The sequence below is a fragment of the Phoxinus phoxinus genome (assembly GCF_949152265.1).
Source record: "Phoxinus phoxinus genome assembly, chromosome: 15".
NCBI lineage: Eukaryota > Metazoa > Chordata > Actinopteri > Cypriniformes > Leuciscidae > Phoxinus > Phoxinus phoxinus.
Window position 1 is genome coordinate 7025524 of NC_136890.1, and position 15480 is coordinate 7041003.

The following is a 15480-nucleotide window of genomic DNA, read 5'->3' on the forward strand; positions in this document are numbered from 1 at the left end:
CAGAATCTCTCCAGATCCTTCATTCCGCCACACAGAATCTCTCCAGATCCTTCATTCCTCCATACAGAATCTCTCCAGATCCTTCATTCCTCCATACAGAATCTCTCCAGATCCTTCATTCCTCCATACAGAATCTCTCTAGATCCTTCATTCCTCCATACAGAATCTCTCCAGATCCTTCATTCCTCCACAGAGAGAATCTCTCCAGATCCTTCATTCCTCCATACAGAGAATCTCTCCAGATCCTTCATTCCTCCATACAGAATCTCTCCAGATCCTTCATTCCTCCATACAGAATCTCTCCAGATCCTGCATTCCTCCATACAGAATCTCTCCAGATCCTTCATTCCTCCATAAAGAATCTCTCCAGATCCTTCATTCCTCAATACAGAATCTCTCCAGATCCTTCATTCCTCCATACAGAATCTCTCCAGATCCTTCATTCCTCCATAAAGAATCTCTCCAGATCCTTCATTTCTCCGTACAGAATCTCTCCAGATCCTTCATTCCTCCATACAGAATCTCTCCAGATCCTTCATTCCTCCATACAGAATCTCTCCAGATCCTTCATTCCTCCATACAGAATCTCTCCAGATCCTTCATTCCTCCATACAGAATCTCTCCAGATCCTTCATTCCTCCAGACAGAATCTCTCCAGATCCTTCATTCCTCCAGACAGAATCTCTCCAGATCCTTCATTCCTCCATACAGAATCTCTCCAGATCCTTCATTCCTCCAGACAGAATCTCTCCAGATCCTTCATTCCTCCACACAGAGAATCTCTCCAGATCCTTCATTCCTCCATACAGAGAATCTCTCCAGATCCTTCATTCCTCCATACAGAATCTCTCCAGATCCTTCATTCCTCCATACAGAATCTCTCTAGATCCTTCATTCCTCCATACAGGGAATCTCTCCAGATCCTTCATTCCTCCATAAAGAATCTCTCCAGATCCTTCATTCCGCCATAAAGAATCTCTCCAGATCCTTCATTCCTCCAGACAGAATCTCTCCAGATCCTTCATTCCTCCATAAAGAATCTCTCCAGATCCTTCATTCCTCCAAACAGAATCTCTCCAGATCCTTCATTCCTCCACACAGAATCTCTCCAGATCCTTCATTCCTCCACACACAGAATCTCTACAGATCCTTCATTCCTCCTCACAGAATCTCTCCAGATCATTCATTCCTCCACACACAGAATCTCTACAGATCCTTCATTCCTCCACACACAGAATCTCTCTAGATCCTTCATTCCTCCACACAGAGAATCTCTCCAGATCCTTCATTCCTCCACACACAGAATCTCTCCAGATCCTTCATTCCGCCATACAGAATCTCTCCAGATCCTTCATTCCTCCAGACAGAATCTCTCCAGATCCTTCATTCCTCCAGACAGAATCTCTCCAGATCCTTCATTCCTCCATACAGAATCTCTCCAGATCATTCATTCCTCCACACAGAATCTCTCCAGATCCTTCATTCCTCCATAAAGAATCTCTCCAGATCCTTCATTTCTCCATACAGAATCTCTCCAGATCCTTCATTCCTCCATACTGAATCTCTCCAGATCCTTCATTCATCCATACAGAATCTCTCCAGATCCGTCATTCCTCCATACAGAATCTCTCCAGATCCTTCATTCCTCCATACAGAATCTCTCCAGATCCTTCATTCCTCCATAAAGAATCTCTCCAGATCCTTCATTTCTCCGTACAGAATCTCTCCAGATCCTTCATTCCTCCATACAGAATCTCTCCAGATCCTTCATTCCTCCATACAGAATCTCTCCAGATCCTTCATTCCTCCATACAGAATCTCTCCAGATCCTTCATTTCTCCAGACAGAATCTCTCCAGATCCTTCATTCCTCCAGACAGAATCTCTCCAGATCCTTCATTCCTCCATACAGAATCTCTCCAGATCCTTCATTCCTCCAGACAGAATCTCTCCAGATCCTTCATTCCTCCACACAGAGAATCTCTCCAGATCCTTCATTCCTCCATACAGAGAATCTCTCCAGATCCTTCATTCCTCCATACAGAATCTCTCCAGATCCTTCATTCCTCCATACAGAATCTCTCTAGATCCTTCATTCCTCCACACAGAGAATCTCTCCAGATCCTTCATTCCTCCATACAGAGAATCTCTCCAGATCCTTCATTCCTCCATACAGAATCTCTCCAGATCCTTCATTCCTCCATACAGAATCTCTCTAGATCCTTCATTCCTCCATACAGAGAATCTCTCCAGATCCTTCATTCCTCCATAAAGAATCTCTCCAGATCCTTCATTCCGCCATAAAGAATCTCTCCAGATCCTTCATTCCTCCAGACAGAATCTCTCCAGATCCTTCATTCCTCCATACAGAGAATCTCTCCAGATCCTTCATTCCTCCACACAGAATCTCTCCAGATCCTTCATTCCTCCACACAGAGAATCTCTCCAGATCCTTCATTCCTCCATAAAGAATCTCTCCAGATCCTTCATTCCTCCATAAAGAATCTCTCCAGATCCTTCATTCCTCCATACAGAATCTCTCTAGATCCTTCATTCCTCCGTACAGAATCTCTCCAGATCCTTCATTCCTCCATACAGAGAATCTCTCCAGATCCTTCATTCCTCCACACACAGAATCTCTCCAGATCCTTCATTCCTCCACACACAGAATCTCTCCAGATCCTTCATTCCTCCACACAGAATCTCTCCAGATCCTTCATTCCTCCACACAGAATCTCTCCAGATCCTTCATTCCTCCACACACAGAATCTCTCCAGATCCTTCATTCCTCCACACACAGAATCTCTCCAGATCCTTCATTCCGCCATACAGAATCTCTCCAGATCCTTGATTCCTCCACACAGAGAATCTCTCCAGATCCTTCATTCCTCCATACAGAATCTCTCCAGATCCTTCATTCCTCCATACAGAATCTCTCCAGATCCTTCATTCCTCCAGACAGAATCTCTCCAGATCCTTCATTCCTCCAGACAGAGAATCTCTCCAGATCCTTCATTCCTCCATACACAGAATCTCTCCAGATCCTTCATTCCTCCATAAAGAATCTCTCCAGATCCTTCATTCCGCCATACAGAATCTCTCCAGATCCTTCATTCCGCCATACAGAATCTCTCCAGATCCTTCATTCCTCCACAGAGAGAATCTCTCCAGATCCTTCATTCCGCCATACAGAATCTCTCCAGATCCTTCATTCCTCCATAAAGAATCTCTCCAGATCCTTCATTCCTCCATACAGAATATCTCCAGATCCTTCATTCCTCCACACAGAGAATCTCTCCAGATCTTTCATTCCTCCATACAGAATCTCTCCAGATCCTTCATTCCTCCATACAGAATCTCTCCAGATCCTTCATTCCGCCATACAGAATCTCTCCAGATCCTTCATTCCTCCACACAGAGAATCTCTCCAGATCCTTCATTCCTCCACACAGAGAATCTCTCCAGATCCTTCATTCCGCCATACAGAATCTCTCCAGATCCTTCATTCCGCCATACAGAATCTCTCCAGATCCTTCATTCCTCCACACAGAATCTCTCCAGATCCTTCATTCCTCCATACAGAACCTCTCCAGATCCTTCATTCCTCCACACACAGAATCTCTCCAGATCCTTCATTCCGCCATACAGAATCTCTCCAGATCCTTCATTCCTCCATACACAGAATCTCTCCAGATCCTTCATTCCTCCATACAGAATCTCTCCAGATCCTTCATTCCTCCACACAGAGAATCTCTCCAGATCCTTCATTCCTCCATACAGAATCTCTCCAGATCCTTCATTCCTCCATACAGAATCTCTCCAGATCCTTCATTCCTCCATACAGAATCTCTCCAGATCCTTCATTCCGCCATAAAGAATCTCTCCAGATCCTTCATTCCTCCAGACAGAATCTCTCCAGATCCTTCATTCCTCCACACAGAGAATCTCTCCAGATCCTTCATTCCTCCATACAGAGAATCTCTCCAGATCCTTCATTCCTCCACACAGAATCTCTCCAGATCCTTCATTCCTCCACACAGAGAATCTCTCCAGATACTTCATTCCTCCACACAGAGAATCTCTCCAGATCCTTCATTCCTCCACACAGAGAATCTCTCCAGATCCTTCCTTCCTCCATTCAGAATCTCTCCAGATCCTTCATTCCTCCATACACAGAATCTCTCCAGATCCTTCATTCCTCCATACAGAATCTCTCCAGATCCTTCATTCCTCCATAAAGAATCTCTCCAGATCCTTCATTCCTCCACACAGAGAATCTCTCCAGATCCTTCATTCCTCCATTCAGAATCTCTCCAGATCCTTCATTCCTCCATACACAGAATCTCTCCAGATCCTTCATTCCTCCATACAGAGAATCTCTCCAGATCCTTCATTCCTCCACACAGAATCTCTCCAGATCCTTCATTCCTCCACACAGAGAATCTCTCCAGATCCTTCATTCCTCCATAAAGAATCTCTCCAGATCCTTCATTCCTCCACACAGAGAATCTCTCCAGATCCTTCATTCCTCCATTCAGAATCTCTCCAGATCCTTCATTCCTCCATACACAGAATCTCTCCAGATCCTTCATTCCTCCATAAAGAATCTCTCCAGATCCTTCATTCCTCCATACAGAATCTCTCCAGATCCTTCATTCCTCCATACAGAATCTCTCCAGATCCTTCATTCCTCCATACAGAATCTCTCCAGATCCTTCATTCCTCCATACAGAATCTCTCCAGATCCTTCATTCCTCCAGACAGAATCTCTCCAGATCCTTCATTCCTCCAGACAGAATCTCTCCAGATCCTTCATTCCTCCATACAGAATCTCTCCAGATCCTTCATTCCTCCAGACAAAATCTCTCCAGATCCTTCATTCCTCCACACAGAGAATCTCTCCAGATCCTTCATTCCTCCATACAGAGAATCTCTCCAGATCCTTCATTCCTCCATACAGAATCTCTCCAGATCCTTCATTCCTCCATACAGAATCTCTCTAGATCCTTCATTCCTCCATACAGAGAATCTCTCCAGATCCTTCATTCCTCCATAAAGAATCTCTCCAGATCCTTCATTCCGCCATAAAGAATCTCTCCAGATCCTTCATTCCTCCAGACAGAATCTCTCCAGATCCTTCATTCCTCCACACAGAATCTCTCCAGATCCTTCCTTCCTCCACACAGAATCTCTCCAGATCCTTCATTCCTCCACACACAGAATCTCTCCAGATCCTTCATTCCGCCATACAGAATCTCCCCAGATCCTTCATTCCTCCACACAGAATCTCTCCAGATCTTGCAGATTCCCAGATCCATGTTCTGCTTCTTCTCTTCAGTTCACTCCGCTCATCAGGTCAGGGAACTGGGACGGTCATGGCAGAAGCTTCATTTTGTGCTCCGTAACACATTTTTGTGTTGATTTTAATGTTTTGTCCTGATGGAAGATCCAACCACGGGCCATTATAAGATTTAGCAGAAGCCGTCAGGTTTTGATTTTTTATCTGTTGATATTTGATAGAATCCACGATGCCATGTATCTAAACAAGAAGTCCAGGACCTCCAGCAGAAAAATATGCCCACAACATTAAAGATCCAACGGTATATTAAATTGTACACATGGGGCACTTTTTATCCTTGTGTGCACCAAACCCTTCTAGCGTGTTTGCTGGCAAAAAGCTTTTTTTTTTTTTATCTGACCACAGAACCTGTGCCGTGTGAAGACCCAGTCGTGTCTGACAACTGAATTTGCTGGAGTTTGTCTTTGGATGAGCGAGCAGGATTTTTCTTGAAACCCTCCCAAACAACATGTGGTGATGTAGGGGTTGTTTATTTTTTTTTAATAAGCTTTCTGACCCCAAGACTCAACTAATCTCTGCAATTCTCCATCTGTGATCCTTGAATACTCGTTGGCCACTCAAACTTTCATCCTCACCGTCCATTAAGGCAATATAGACACACGTTCTCTTCCTGGCAGATTCGTGACATCTTTAGTTGATTCGGAACTTCTTAACAAAATGGGGATTTTCAATTCTTTAGCTATTTCCTTACAGCCACTTTCTATTTTGTGAAGCTCAACAATCTTTTGATGCACATCAGAACTATATTCTTTGGATTTACTCATTGTGATGGATGATTAAGGGAATTTGGCCTTTGTGTTTCCTCATATTTATACTCCTGTGAAACAAGAAGTCATGGCAGGACAATTTCATGTTCACTGTAAAAAAAATGACATCCCCAAGTCAAAATGTTCTAGTTTTTTGCACTTAGTCTGACATATTATTTCTCATTGAGCCAATGTTAACAGACTATTGCAACAATTCATTCAATTTATTTTACAGAATTAGGGGTGCCAATAATTGTGGCCAACGTGTTTTGAAGGACAAACAATTCAGATTTATTTTTTACAGCCAGTTTTGATCATATTCACCAGGGGTGCCATTAATTCTGACCATCAATGTATTATACATTTACAAACTTTTATGTTAGATGCAATTAATTGAATTGATCGCACAATTAGTGTATATTGTGTGTGTGTGTGTTTTAAAGTATTATTAATAAAACACTAAATCAATTAAAATTTTGTTTTGGCAATTATTTAAACACTTGAATAAGCCATGACTGACCAAGCAGTAAAAGAGATTAATCTGAAAGTTATATCAACTGTTCTATGTCTTTAAGCCCACTGGCATATGAATATATACACATATTTAGTTGCCAATATTCTAATTAAAGATATGTCAGTAATATCAACAATATTAATTCAAATTGAATGACTTTACTCAATTAGCCTATATAGGTTTTAATGAATAAAGAACTTTTAACCCACTAAAATGTGTAGGCATTCCATGATTGTTTACTGGGCATAACCAGTTTGACTAGTTTTGCACGGTGATAAATGGACCAAAGGCCGAACAAGCACATGGGAAAAGTCAAGATCTCTCTCAGATGCTCTCCACTGTCGACTCATAGATGGCCGATATGAAATGTAACGTCTGGAATGTCTGAAGTCCAGTAGAGACCAATGCATTGATGGGTGACCCTCAACCAATACTGACCTTGCGTAATTAAAACACCCTCAGTTTTACACACTTTAGTATTTATTTGAAAAAGAAATCACTTTACATGATAATTCAAACATGGCGATATAAAAAAGAAATGAAAACACAAGATATTAACTCTTAAAAACATTTCTAAAATCTGTAGCTGTCAAAATGACACAGCGTGACATAATACTGACTGATATTTACTGTAAATATAACATTGTTTACAATATCCGAAAGCCATAAAGTGCTTGGATCTATATGATTGATGGCATTTCACAATCACGGCCAATTTAAAAACCTCATTTTGTCCCTTTAGTGGCATCCAATCGAAGATGTGCTGTTATCATCACATGAATAATATGGTTAACACTATTATTTACAAATGCATTGCTTGTAGAATAAAGGTTACGGGTGTACCTTTAACTACATACAATCCACCAAATGATTAATGTTCAAGACGGCTTAGTTCAGTTTTATACACAGACTGTATAGGAGTAAGAAATATAAATACATTCCTTATTTTCCACAGAGGACAATGTTCCTGGATGTCCTGAGGCTCTGTCTCAAACACTTTATATTAGGAGCAGTGGTTTTTGATGGGATCACATCATGATAAGTGTGTGGGTCAGCTGAACAAAAAGCACTTCAGACTTTGTCTTCTTAGTACTAGTTGTAGTGATATTAAAGTAAAGTCTGGGTCTTAAGGAGTACATACAATATTTAGTTATTTTGTCTTGAGACAGGTGAATCACAAAATGATGTTCAGGTCATATTTCAGCCGCAAAATAAAAATATATTTTGATTAAAGACCTAATTTTGAATTTTAAGGCCATTACAATTTGTAGAACCAAAATTTGTATTGGGGTAGTAATGCACAAAATATTAATATTTATGTATTTATACATCATGATAGTATTTGTTGTGCTTTATGTTGATTTAAAAATGCATTACTATGATGAGAAATTTTTTATATAATGGCACAATATCGAAATTATAATATAGCCCTAATGTCTATGCAAAATGATAAAGTATAATGTATACTTTTTCTTTTAATTCTGGGATGAAATGTGACCTTAGTACCTTGGCTGAGCCATCATTTTACTATTAAACATCCTAAAATTAGAGACAATTAAAACGATAACATAAGGCATCTAATAAAGGAAAAATAGACATAATAACAGTACAGCATGATAAATAAAACCTTGTCCTGCAAGGCTAATACCACAAAACAGGCGAACTTTAAAAGGCATAGAAAAAAAAGTCTCCCTTTCAACAACATAATACTTAACAAATGCATAAAAAATACCACTTCAAAAGCGGTAAAAGGTGTCCTGTTAAAAACAAAACAAAAAAAAGATTTGTGTTACCTATAAATGTACCTGCACTTTTATGGTGCGGTCTCCATCACTGTCATTGTGAAACTTTGATAACGTATAAAATTGTAATGAGACAATAAATCAAATACAGAATGCCTTTTGACCTAGCCATACATGTATAGCTTTGTCAAAATAAGTGAATATAAAGTATGATTTAGTGGGTCAAAGTATCCACTTTATCTACAGGCTTTACACTGTTTTTTCCCCTATATCATACATGATTGCACAATTATAATTTACAACAAGCCAAAAAAAATAAATAAGGCAATGTTTTGAAATCACACACTGCTTCTAACCATTCATAACTACGTCCTAATAATGTCATTCATTTTAGTTAACTTTTTTTTTGTGTGTGTGAATATTAGCATAAGGCCATCTAATAAAATGATTCGCTTGAACCCCGGAGCTCATAAAAAGGGAATTTCTACTCGTCAAATCATTAGTTGTCAAACGTGGAAGTGCGACTAAACCGTCCATTGCAGTTTTAAGAACCCAGTACGGACAATATAGAGATGGAAAACCGTCCTCAGCGAAGGTCGCTCTCGGCGAACTCCTCCTTGATGGAGTGCTTGTGTATCCTGCAGTCGGGCATGTCGAAGCCGAAGTCGGCCCACTCGTCTCCCCCCGTGGCCGGGCCGCGGTTCGGGATGGTGATGGTGTGGCGCACTCGGAAGTGCACGGCCTCCATGACGCGCTGGCGCTGCAGTTCTCCTCCGGGGCCGATGGCCATCGTGGCCATGTTACTGCTGGAGCGGATGTAGTCGTGGCCCTGCTTCATGTCCTGCAGGCCCCTCCAGATCGCCAGCCGGAACTGCTCAGGGATCTTCAGGGCCCCAAGATCCTGAGCACAACATCACAGGTAGTAAGTACATTGTGCGCACAGTAAACATCATGCTATGAACATTCACGGTAGGAAAAAAAAACAGGCCTTTGAGAATCATGTCTTACTATAGAGTGCAAGAGTCCGGAAGTGAAACATTTTTAATGATAACTTAAAGGGGTGGTTGATTATGATTTCACTTTTCTAACTGTAGTTAGTGTGTAATGTTGCTGTTTGATAAACAACATCTGCAAAGTTACAACGCTCAAAGCTCAAAGCAAAGGGAGATATTTGCTTTTAAAGAAATAGCTTTTTAAGGACTACAACAAACGGCTGGTATGGACTACACGACATTCCTCCCGAGTTAGTGACATCACCAACCTAAGAATTTACATAAACTCGCCCCCGGGAACACATTATAGATTATCATGACAGAATATGCTAATCAATGACTAGAAGATAACTACACATCAGCAACATTCTTCAACTAACCAAACAAAAATGTCCTGTTGCTTCTACATGTTGTCACTTCTTCTTGAGTCTCTCCATCATTGTCCGACTCCGGTTTGAACATAAAAGGCTAAAAGTTGTTGAAATTTTCAGTGCATGTCTGTGTAAAAGGACATGAGCTCTTGAAGCTCTGCGGGAGCAGCAGCTCATTTGCATTTAAAGGGACAGACACAAAAATGGTGCGTTTTTTGCTAACCCTACAAAAGTGACAATTTTAATATGCTATATAAAAATATCTGTGTGGTATTTTGAGCTAAAACTTCTCATACACACTTTGGGGACATCAAAGACTTATTTTACATCTTGTGAAAAGGGCATTATACCACCGCTTTAAAGACAACCCTGCTGTGAGCTACGAGATTGTTAACTCTTTCTCCGCCAGCGTTTTAGAAAACTGAATACCCCCAGAATACGTATGCATATCTGAACATGCAATTTATCAAAAGAACACATTTTTTTCTAAAGAATCTAGTTTTATTATAGCTTCATGCTATTTTTATTTATTTATTAACAATTGAATGTGGGTAAGTATCATAAAAAAAGCAAAAATCGGAGAAAATCTCGTTTTTGTCAAAGACTACATCCAGATCGAATTCAAAACGATGATCAAAACACAGATGGAGTAGATCGAGTCAATCCACACTCCTAAAGCTTCACAGTCCTGTAGCTCGTCCTGGGTGGACATTTCATTCAGTAACATAAGGCAGGTTTGATTTATATGCTGTTTAATGTTGATCGCGTTAGTTTTTACATATGCATCTGCTTACATGTGCTATCGCTTGTTTCTGCTTCTTCTTCACCTGTGTTTTTAGCAGGAGATTCTGTACTCTTTCAGAAGATGCCTAACAGCGCCCCCTACCCAGTGAACAGTGTAAACACAGAAAGCCGGAAATTTCTGTCAATGGCTGGGAAAGAGTTCATTGAGAGTATTTGGTTCTGTTGAAGCCTTCATTATTTAAACTTATTTTTAAAATAATCATTTAACAGCGGAAATTGTGGTGAAACACTACATTACCCATGATGCTCTACAGAAAATTCCACCAATCAGAGAGTCACGATAATCAAACGCACCAAAAGAGCTCTTTACTCTGCCCACTTTAATGAAGCGTCATCAAGTCTCTCTACGCTCTCATCTATCGTGTTTAATTCAGTTATTCGGTTCACAAAGCTTCATGGGATTGTAGTTCTTTCCCAACTACGCTGAAAAAGTTGACGGGCAATGTTGCACTCTATGACATGACAAATCTACGTATCCCACTAAATGTTGTGTTGTTATACAGTCCTAACCAATCAGAATCAAGTATTTCAGATCTGATTTCCCCAAGTGCATGTTCCTGGATCAACATCTCTGTTGATGCCGGAGAAACATTCCAATCAACCAATCAGATCTGAGAGACAAGTTTACAGTCTTACAACCAGGGTTAGATGCTTGGAATAACTTCAGTGTTATTCACCGATCATTTCCCTCTGATTTCAGGGATAAGTTAAGGGTAGGGTTAGGTTTAGGATTTCATTTTCAGACAGGAATGTTGTTCCAGGAACATGTCTAACATGGCAAAATCACAGTGGCCAAAATTGTCTGGACTCTAATGCACTCTGTAAGGATAAAACACAAATGATTGAAGAATGAAAAGACCATATTGTTGGTTTACCTCCATAGAAAGAGTCTGAAGGTGGTACACACTCTGCAGTCCCTGGGACGTGAAGTAGTCGATACAGTTTTGGCAGCCCAGGCTGGTTAAGAAACTGTTCAGAGACAAAAGGAACCCCACTAAGACCAAGCGGCTGCGTCCTGTGAATTACATATTCACCCATGGAGAACATAACAAGCAAAGCACCACGGCATTTGCATCTGCACAGGTACTGATGGAATAATAATGTGAGTGTATTTAGGCAACAAAATACTTAATTAAAATAAAGCATTTGTATTGTAATCATAATTATGATTAAATCTTTGATTATATAAACACCAGTTAAATATGGTGAGATGTTCAGCTAGAAGTGAATGTAATATAATGCTACCATTCAAAAGTTTGGTAAAATTTATAAATGTTTTTTTAAAGAAGTCTCATATGCTCACCAAGGCTGCATTGTTTGAAATAATATTACAATTATTTAAAATAACTGTTTTCTATTTGAGTGTTTTTATGTTTTATTCCTGTGATCAAAGCTGAAATTTTAGCACCATTACTCGTCTTCAGTGTCAGATGATCCTTCAGAAATCATTCTTAATTCAAATAATTCTTTATATGATCAATGTTAAAAACACTTGTGGTGCTTAATATTTTTGTGGAACGCGTGATACATTTTGATGAATATGCAAAGGACAATCATTCACTTGAAGAATCATTCTGTCACTCTTAATTGAATGCATCCTTGTTGAATCAAAGTATTAATTTCTTAAAAGAAAAAAAAAAGTTTTACTGACCCCAAACTTGAATGGTAGTTAATTGAAATGCTGCATGCAAATCTTTTTTTCTGAATTTGCATAGGATTTCATTTTATTTAAAAAATGCAATCAAAACATGCACTTATATTAATGATGCATAACAAGTTTTTCATTGTATTGATCTTTTTATTTTAAATATTTCACCAAAAAAAAGAGATTTGCTTGATACAATCAAAACAGGAAATGTAGCAAATTTAAAGCCGACACAGAGTTATTTTAAAGGCAGAGCAAATAAGACAAACAAAACCACACGAAAGTGAGTAAAGTATGTGTAGAAAATTCAACATCTGACTGTAAAGTGTTTTGAAATGGCTTAATGATCACAATATCTGATTTAATAAAGCAGTTTTAGTCATTTTAAACTGAACATAGTTTTGAACACATGTGGTTGCTTTGTCATAATTATAGATGCTGCCCTTAATTTTCACCCTGATACATTAATAATTAAATGGAGATGGAACATTGATATTATTAAATAAAATTTTTGACAATGGAGTTGGTACAACAATGCAATGTGCATGGAAAATTACACATTTAGAATAAAATAAATATCACTCTAGGTGCCAATATATAAGACTTATGGTTGGCAAAGTAACACAAATGACAATGCTATTAACTTAGTAAATAATGTAAACAGGTTGTTGGTGGCAATGGACTAAAACACATAACTGGGTGAAAGTGAATCTCAAAAAAACTGAATGGAATATATCATACATGGTCATATATTTTAATAAAAACAATTTTTTTTAAATGATAGTTTGCTTAAAGAAACAATTTTTTGAATTATTAAGATTTTTTAGGTTGTGACCATTTTTGACATTTATTATATTACAATGGGCTTTATGCACTGCTGCACTACTTCCTGGACTTCAGGCAGCTCCTTTCTTTCCTGTCTGGCATTATTGGACAAACTGATTAATCCAGGTGTGCCTGACCAATAACAATAATCAGCTTGTAAGCTGATTATAAGCTTGTCCAATAATGGAAGACAGGAAACAAAGGAGCTGCCTGAAGTTCAGGAAGTAGTGCAGCTGTGCATAAAGCCAATTAGGGCAGTCACTAACGATTATTTTGGTAATCAAGTAGTCGGTCGATCATTTTGACGATATTTGACGTAATCATTTTATTGAACAACACAGTTAAAACACATAATATAAACAATCAACTTGCATCAATTGCAATCGAGGATTTTTCTTTTTTTAATCGAGGAATCGTGACAGCCCTAGTTATAATTAAAATGTGTAATATATATTTTTTAATAACATTAATTATAATAAATTATTATAACATCATAATTTTTTCCCGATTTCTTATAAAACTGCAATAAAAAAGAAATGTTACTTAAATTGTAAAGAGTTTAAATACAATTGTAGTATTTGTTGTGCTGTCTAATGAATGCTTATACTGTAGGGAGAATTTAATTAAACATTTATGAGAATTACAAAAATAAAATCCAGATCTGTGACAGAAATTAGTATTTATGGAGGAAATGTGCTTAATTATCATGAAAATCTGTCACAATGCAGAAACCATTAAAAGTGCTTCATCCAAAATTCTGTCATTAATTACTCACCCTCATGACGTTCCAAACCCGTAAGACTTTCGTTCATCTTCGAAACATGAAATAAGATATTTGAATGAAATCTGAGAGTTCCTTTTTGAGAGGTATTGCAAAAGGCTAGCTTACGCTATGGGAAAACTCCTTTTCTCGAGAATACTGAAGCATTTTTTTCAAAACGCAGTGTAGCTGCACAGCAGACACAGATGAGCGCGAGCGCGGTCATTGGCTGTGCTGCGGCAACTGCACAAACCTATGGCGAGGCGGCTTAGACGCAGGAACCAATCAGGGTACTTCACGCCCTGACACGTCAGAGCCCGCCAGAATGGGTGTGGTCCATGACTATAAAGGGACCAGACCTCGCCTAGGAAATCCAGATTTTATCTCCTTACCACTTCGCTGACCTCCGGAATAGAAGCTTGCCGTCGTCAAAAAGCCTCCAGCTGAACAAGCAGCTGCATCGCAGTTCTGAGGACGCTGGCTTCCTTCGCCGCCTTCAGCCCGCTGTTTTCTAAAAGAGAAATTTCCGAGGCGTTGTTCAAATGCCTCGCACCATCGGTGGAGACTGTCACATCCTCTGCGCTTCCTGTTTGGGCACCGCCCCGCGTGACTCACTCTCTTTGGCAACGTCCGAAGACAGGTTGGTCCGGCTCAACTTTGACTCCGCCCCCCATCTAAGCCCATAAGTGCGATTGGACGAAGCATGACCAGTTTAGTCATGTTAATGTGCCATCTCTGGCTCCCTACAAGGGATAGTGAATACAATCCTCTCTAGCTCAAACTAGAGGTATTTTAATGCAGCTTGAGTCCACTGTAATGTACGCTCCCCTGCAAACATACACTGTTTCAAAAGCGACTCTAATGAAGAAAGAGCGTTTTCTAACAGTTTCCCCCTCTGGCTCACGCTGGAGGCGTTCTAAATGTAGGCTGTGTGCCCACTATAAACTAACACGGTACCAATGGCACACGAGCATGAAAACAGCTGGGCGGCCGGGTCCCTATCATAATAATAAATAATAATAATTCATTACATTTATATAGCGCTTTTCTCTGCACTCAAAGCGCTTTTTTTTCGGCACTCAAAGCTCGTGCGGGAGATGTAATAAATGTAGTTTGTGTGCCCACTATGAAGTGCACACCACTACACAGAAACTGTTCCCACAGTATCAAGCTTTCCTCCAGCTCACGCTGAAAGTGTAATAAATGCAGATTGTGTGCCCACTATGAAGTATGCACCACTACACACAGAAGCTGTTCCCACAGTATCAGTTCTCCCCCTTGCTCTGAGGGGAGACGTGATAAAAGGTGCATTTTGATGACTGGAGTAAATGTTTCTCAGTAAAGGCCATTGCACACTGAGTCCGAAATCTTCGTATGTGTTTTTTCATATTTGTGATTCGGTGGCTCTGAATTGTCAAAGCAACATTCAAACTGCTTGTTACGGATGGGAAAAACGCAGAAAATCGAACCCGTTTCGATTTTTTTTATGACGGACTCAAGTTTCGGAGGCAGTGTGCAAGCGTGATTGACATAACGTGAGGTCGTATTTCTTTTTTAACGTGCGAAAATTTTGGATGCGAATTTCGGACTCAGTGTGCAATGGCCTTAAATGTTTCTTCAGCTTACGCTGGCGAATGTAGATTGTGTGCCCACGACAAAGTGCGCACCACTACACACAAGCACTGTGCCCACAGTTTCAAGCTTGGATCCTCAGCCATCTAGA

The 15480-nt window shown here is 39.7% G+C and overlaps 1 protein-coding gene across 10 annotated transcripts in view; it reads right to left on the minus strand.

Moving 5' to 3' along the window:
- Positions 1-7084: 7084 nt before the first annotated feature.
- tp73 (tumor protein p73) overlaps positions 7085-15480 on the minus strand; it is a 58979-nt gene continuing 50583 nt past the window's right edge. For all 10 annotated transcript variants that reach the window (XM_079636718.1, XM_079636712.1, XM_079636715.1 and 7 more), the window contains 2 exons: positions 11403-11496; positions 7085-9261 (listed from right to left, as the gene is read on the minus strand). In XM_079636718.1, the coding sequence (XP_079492844.1) occupies positions 8947-9261; positions 11403-11496 (409 nt within the window). In that variant the 3' untranslated portion in view covers positions 7085-8946. The remainder of the gene's footprint in view (positions 9262-11402; positions 11497-15480) is intronic.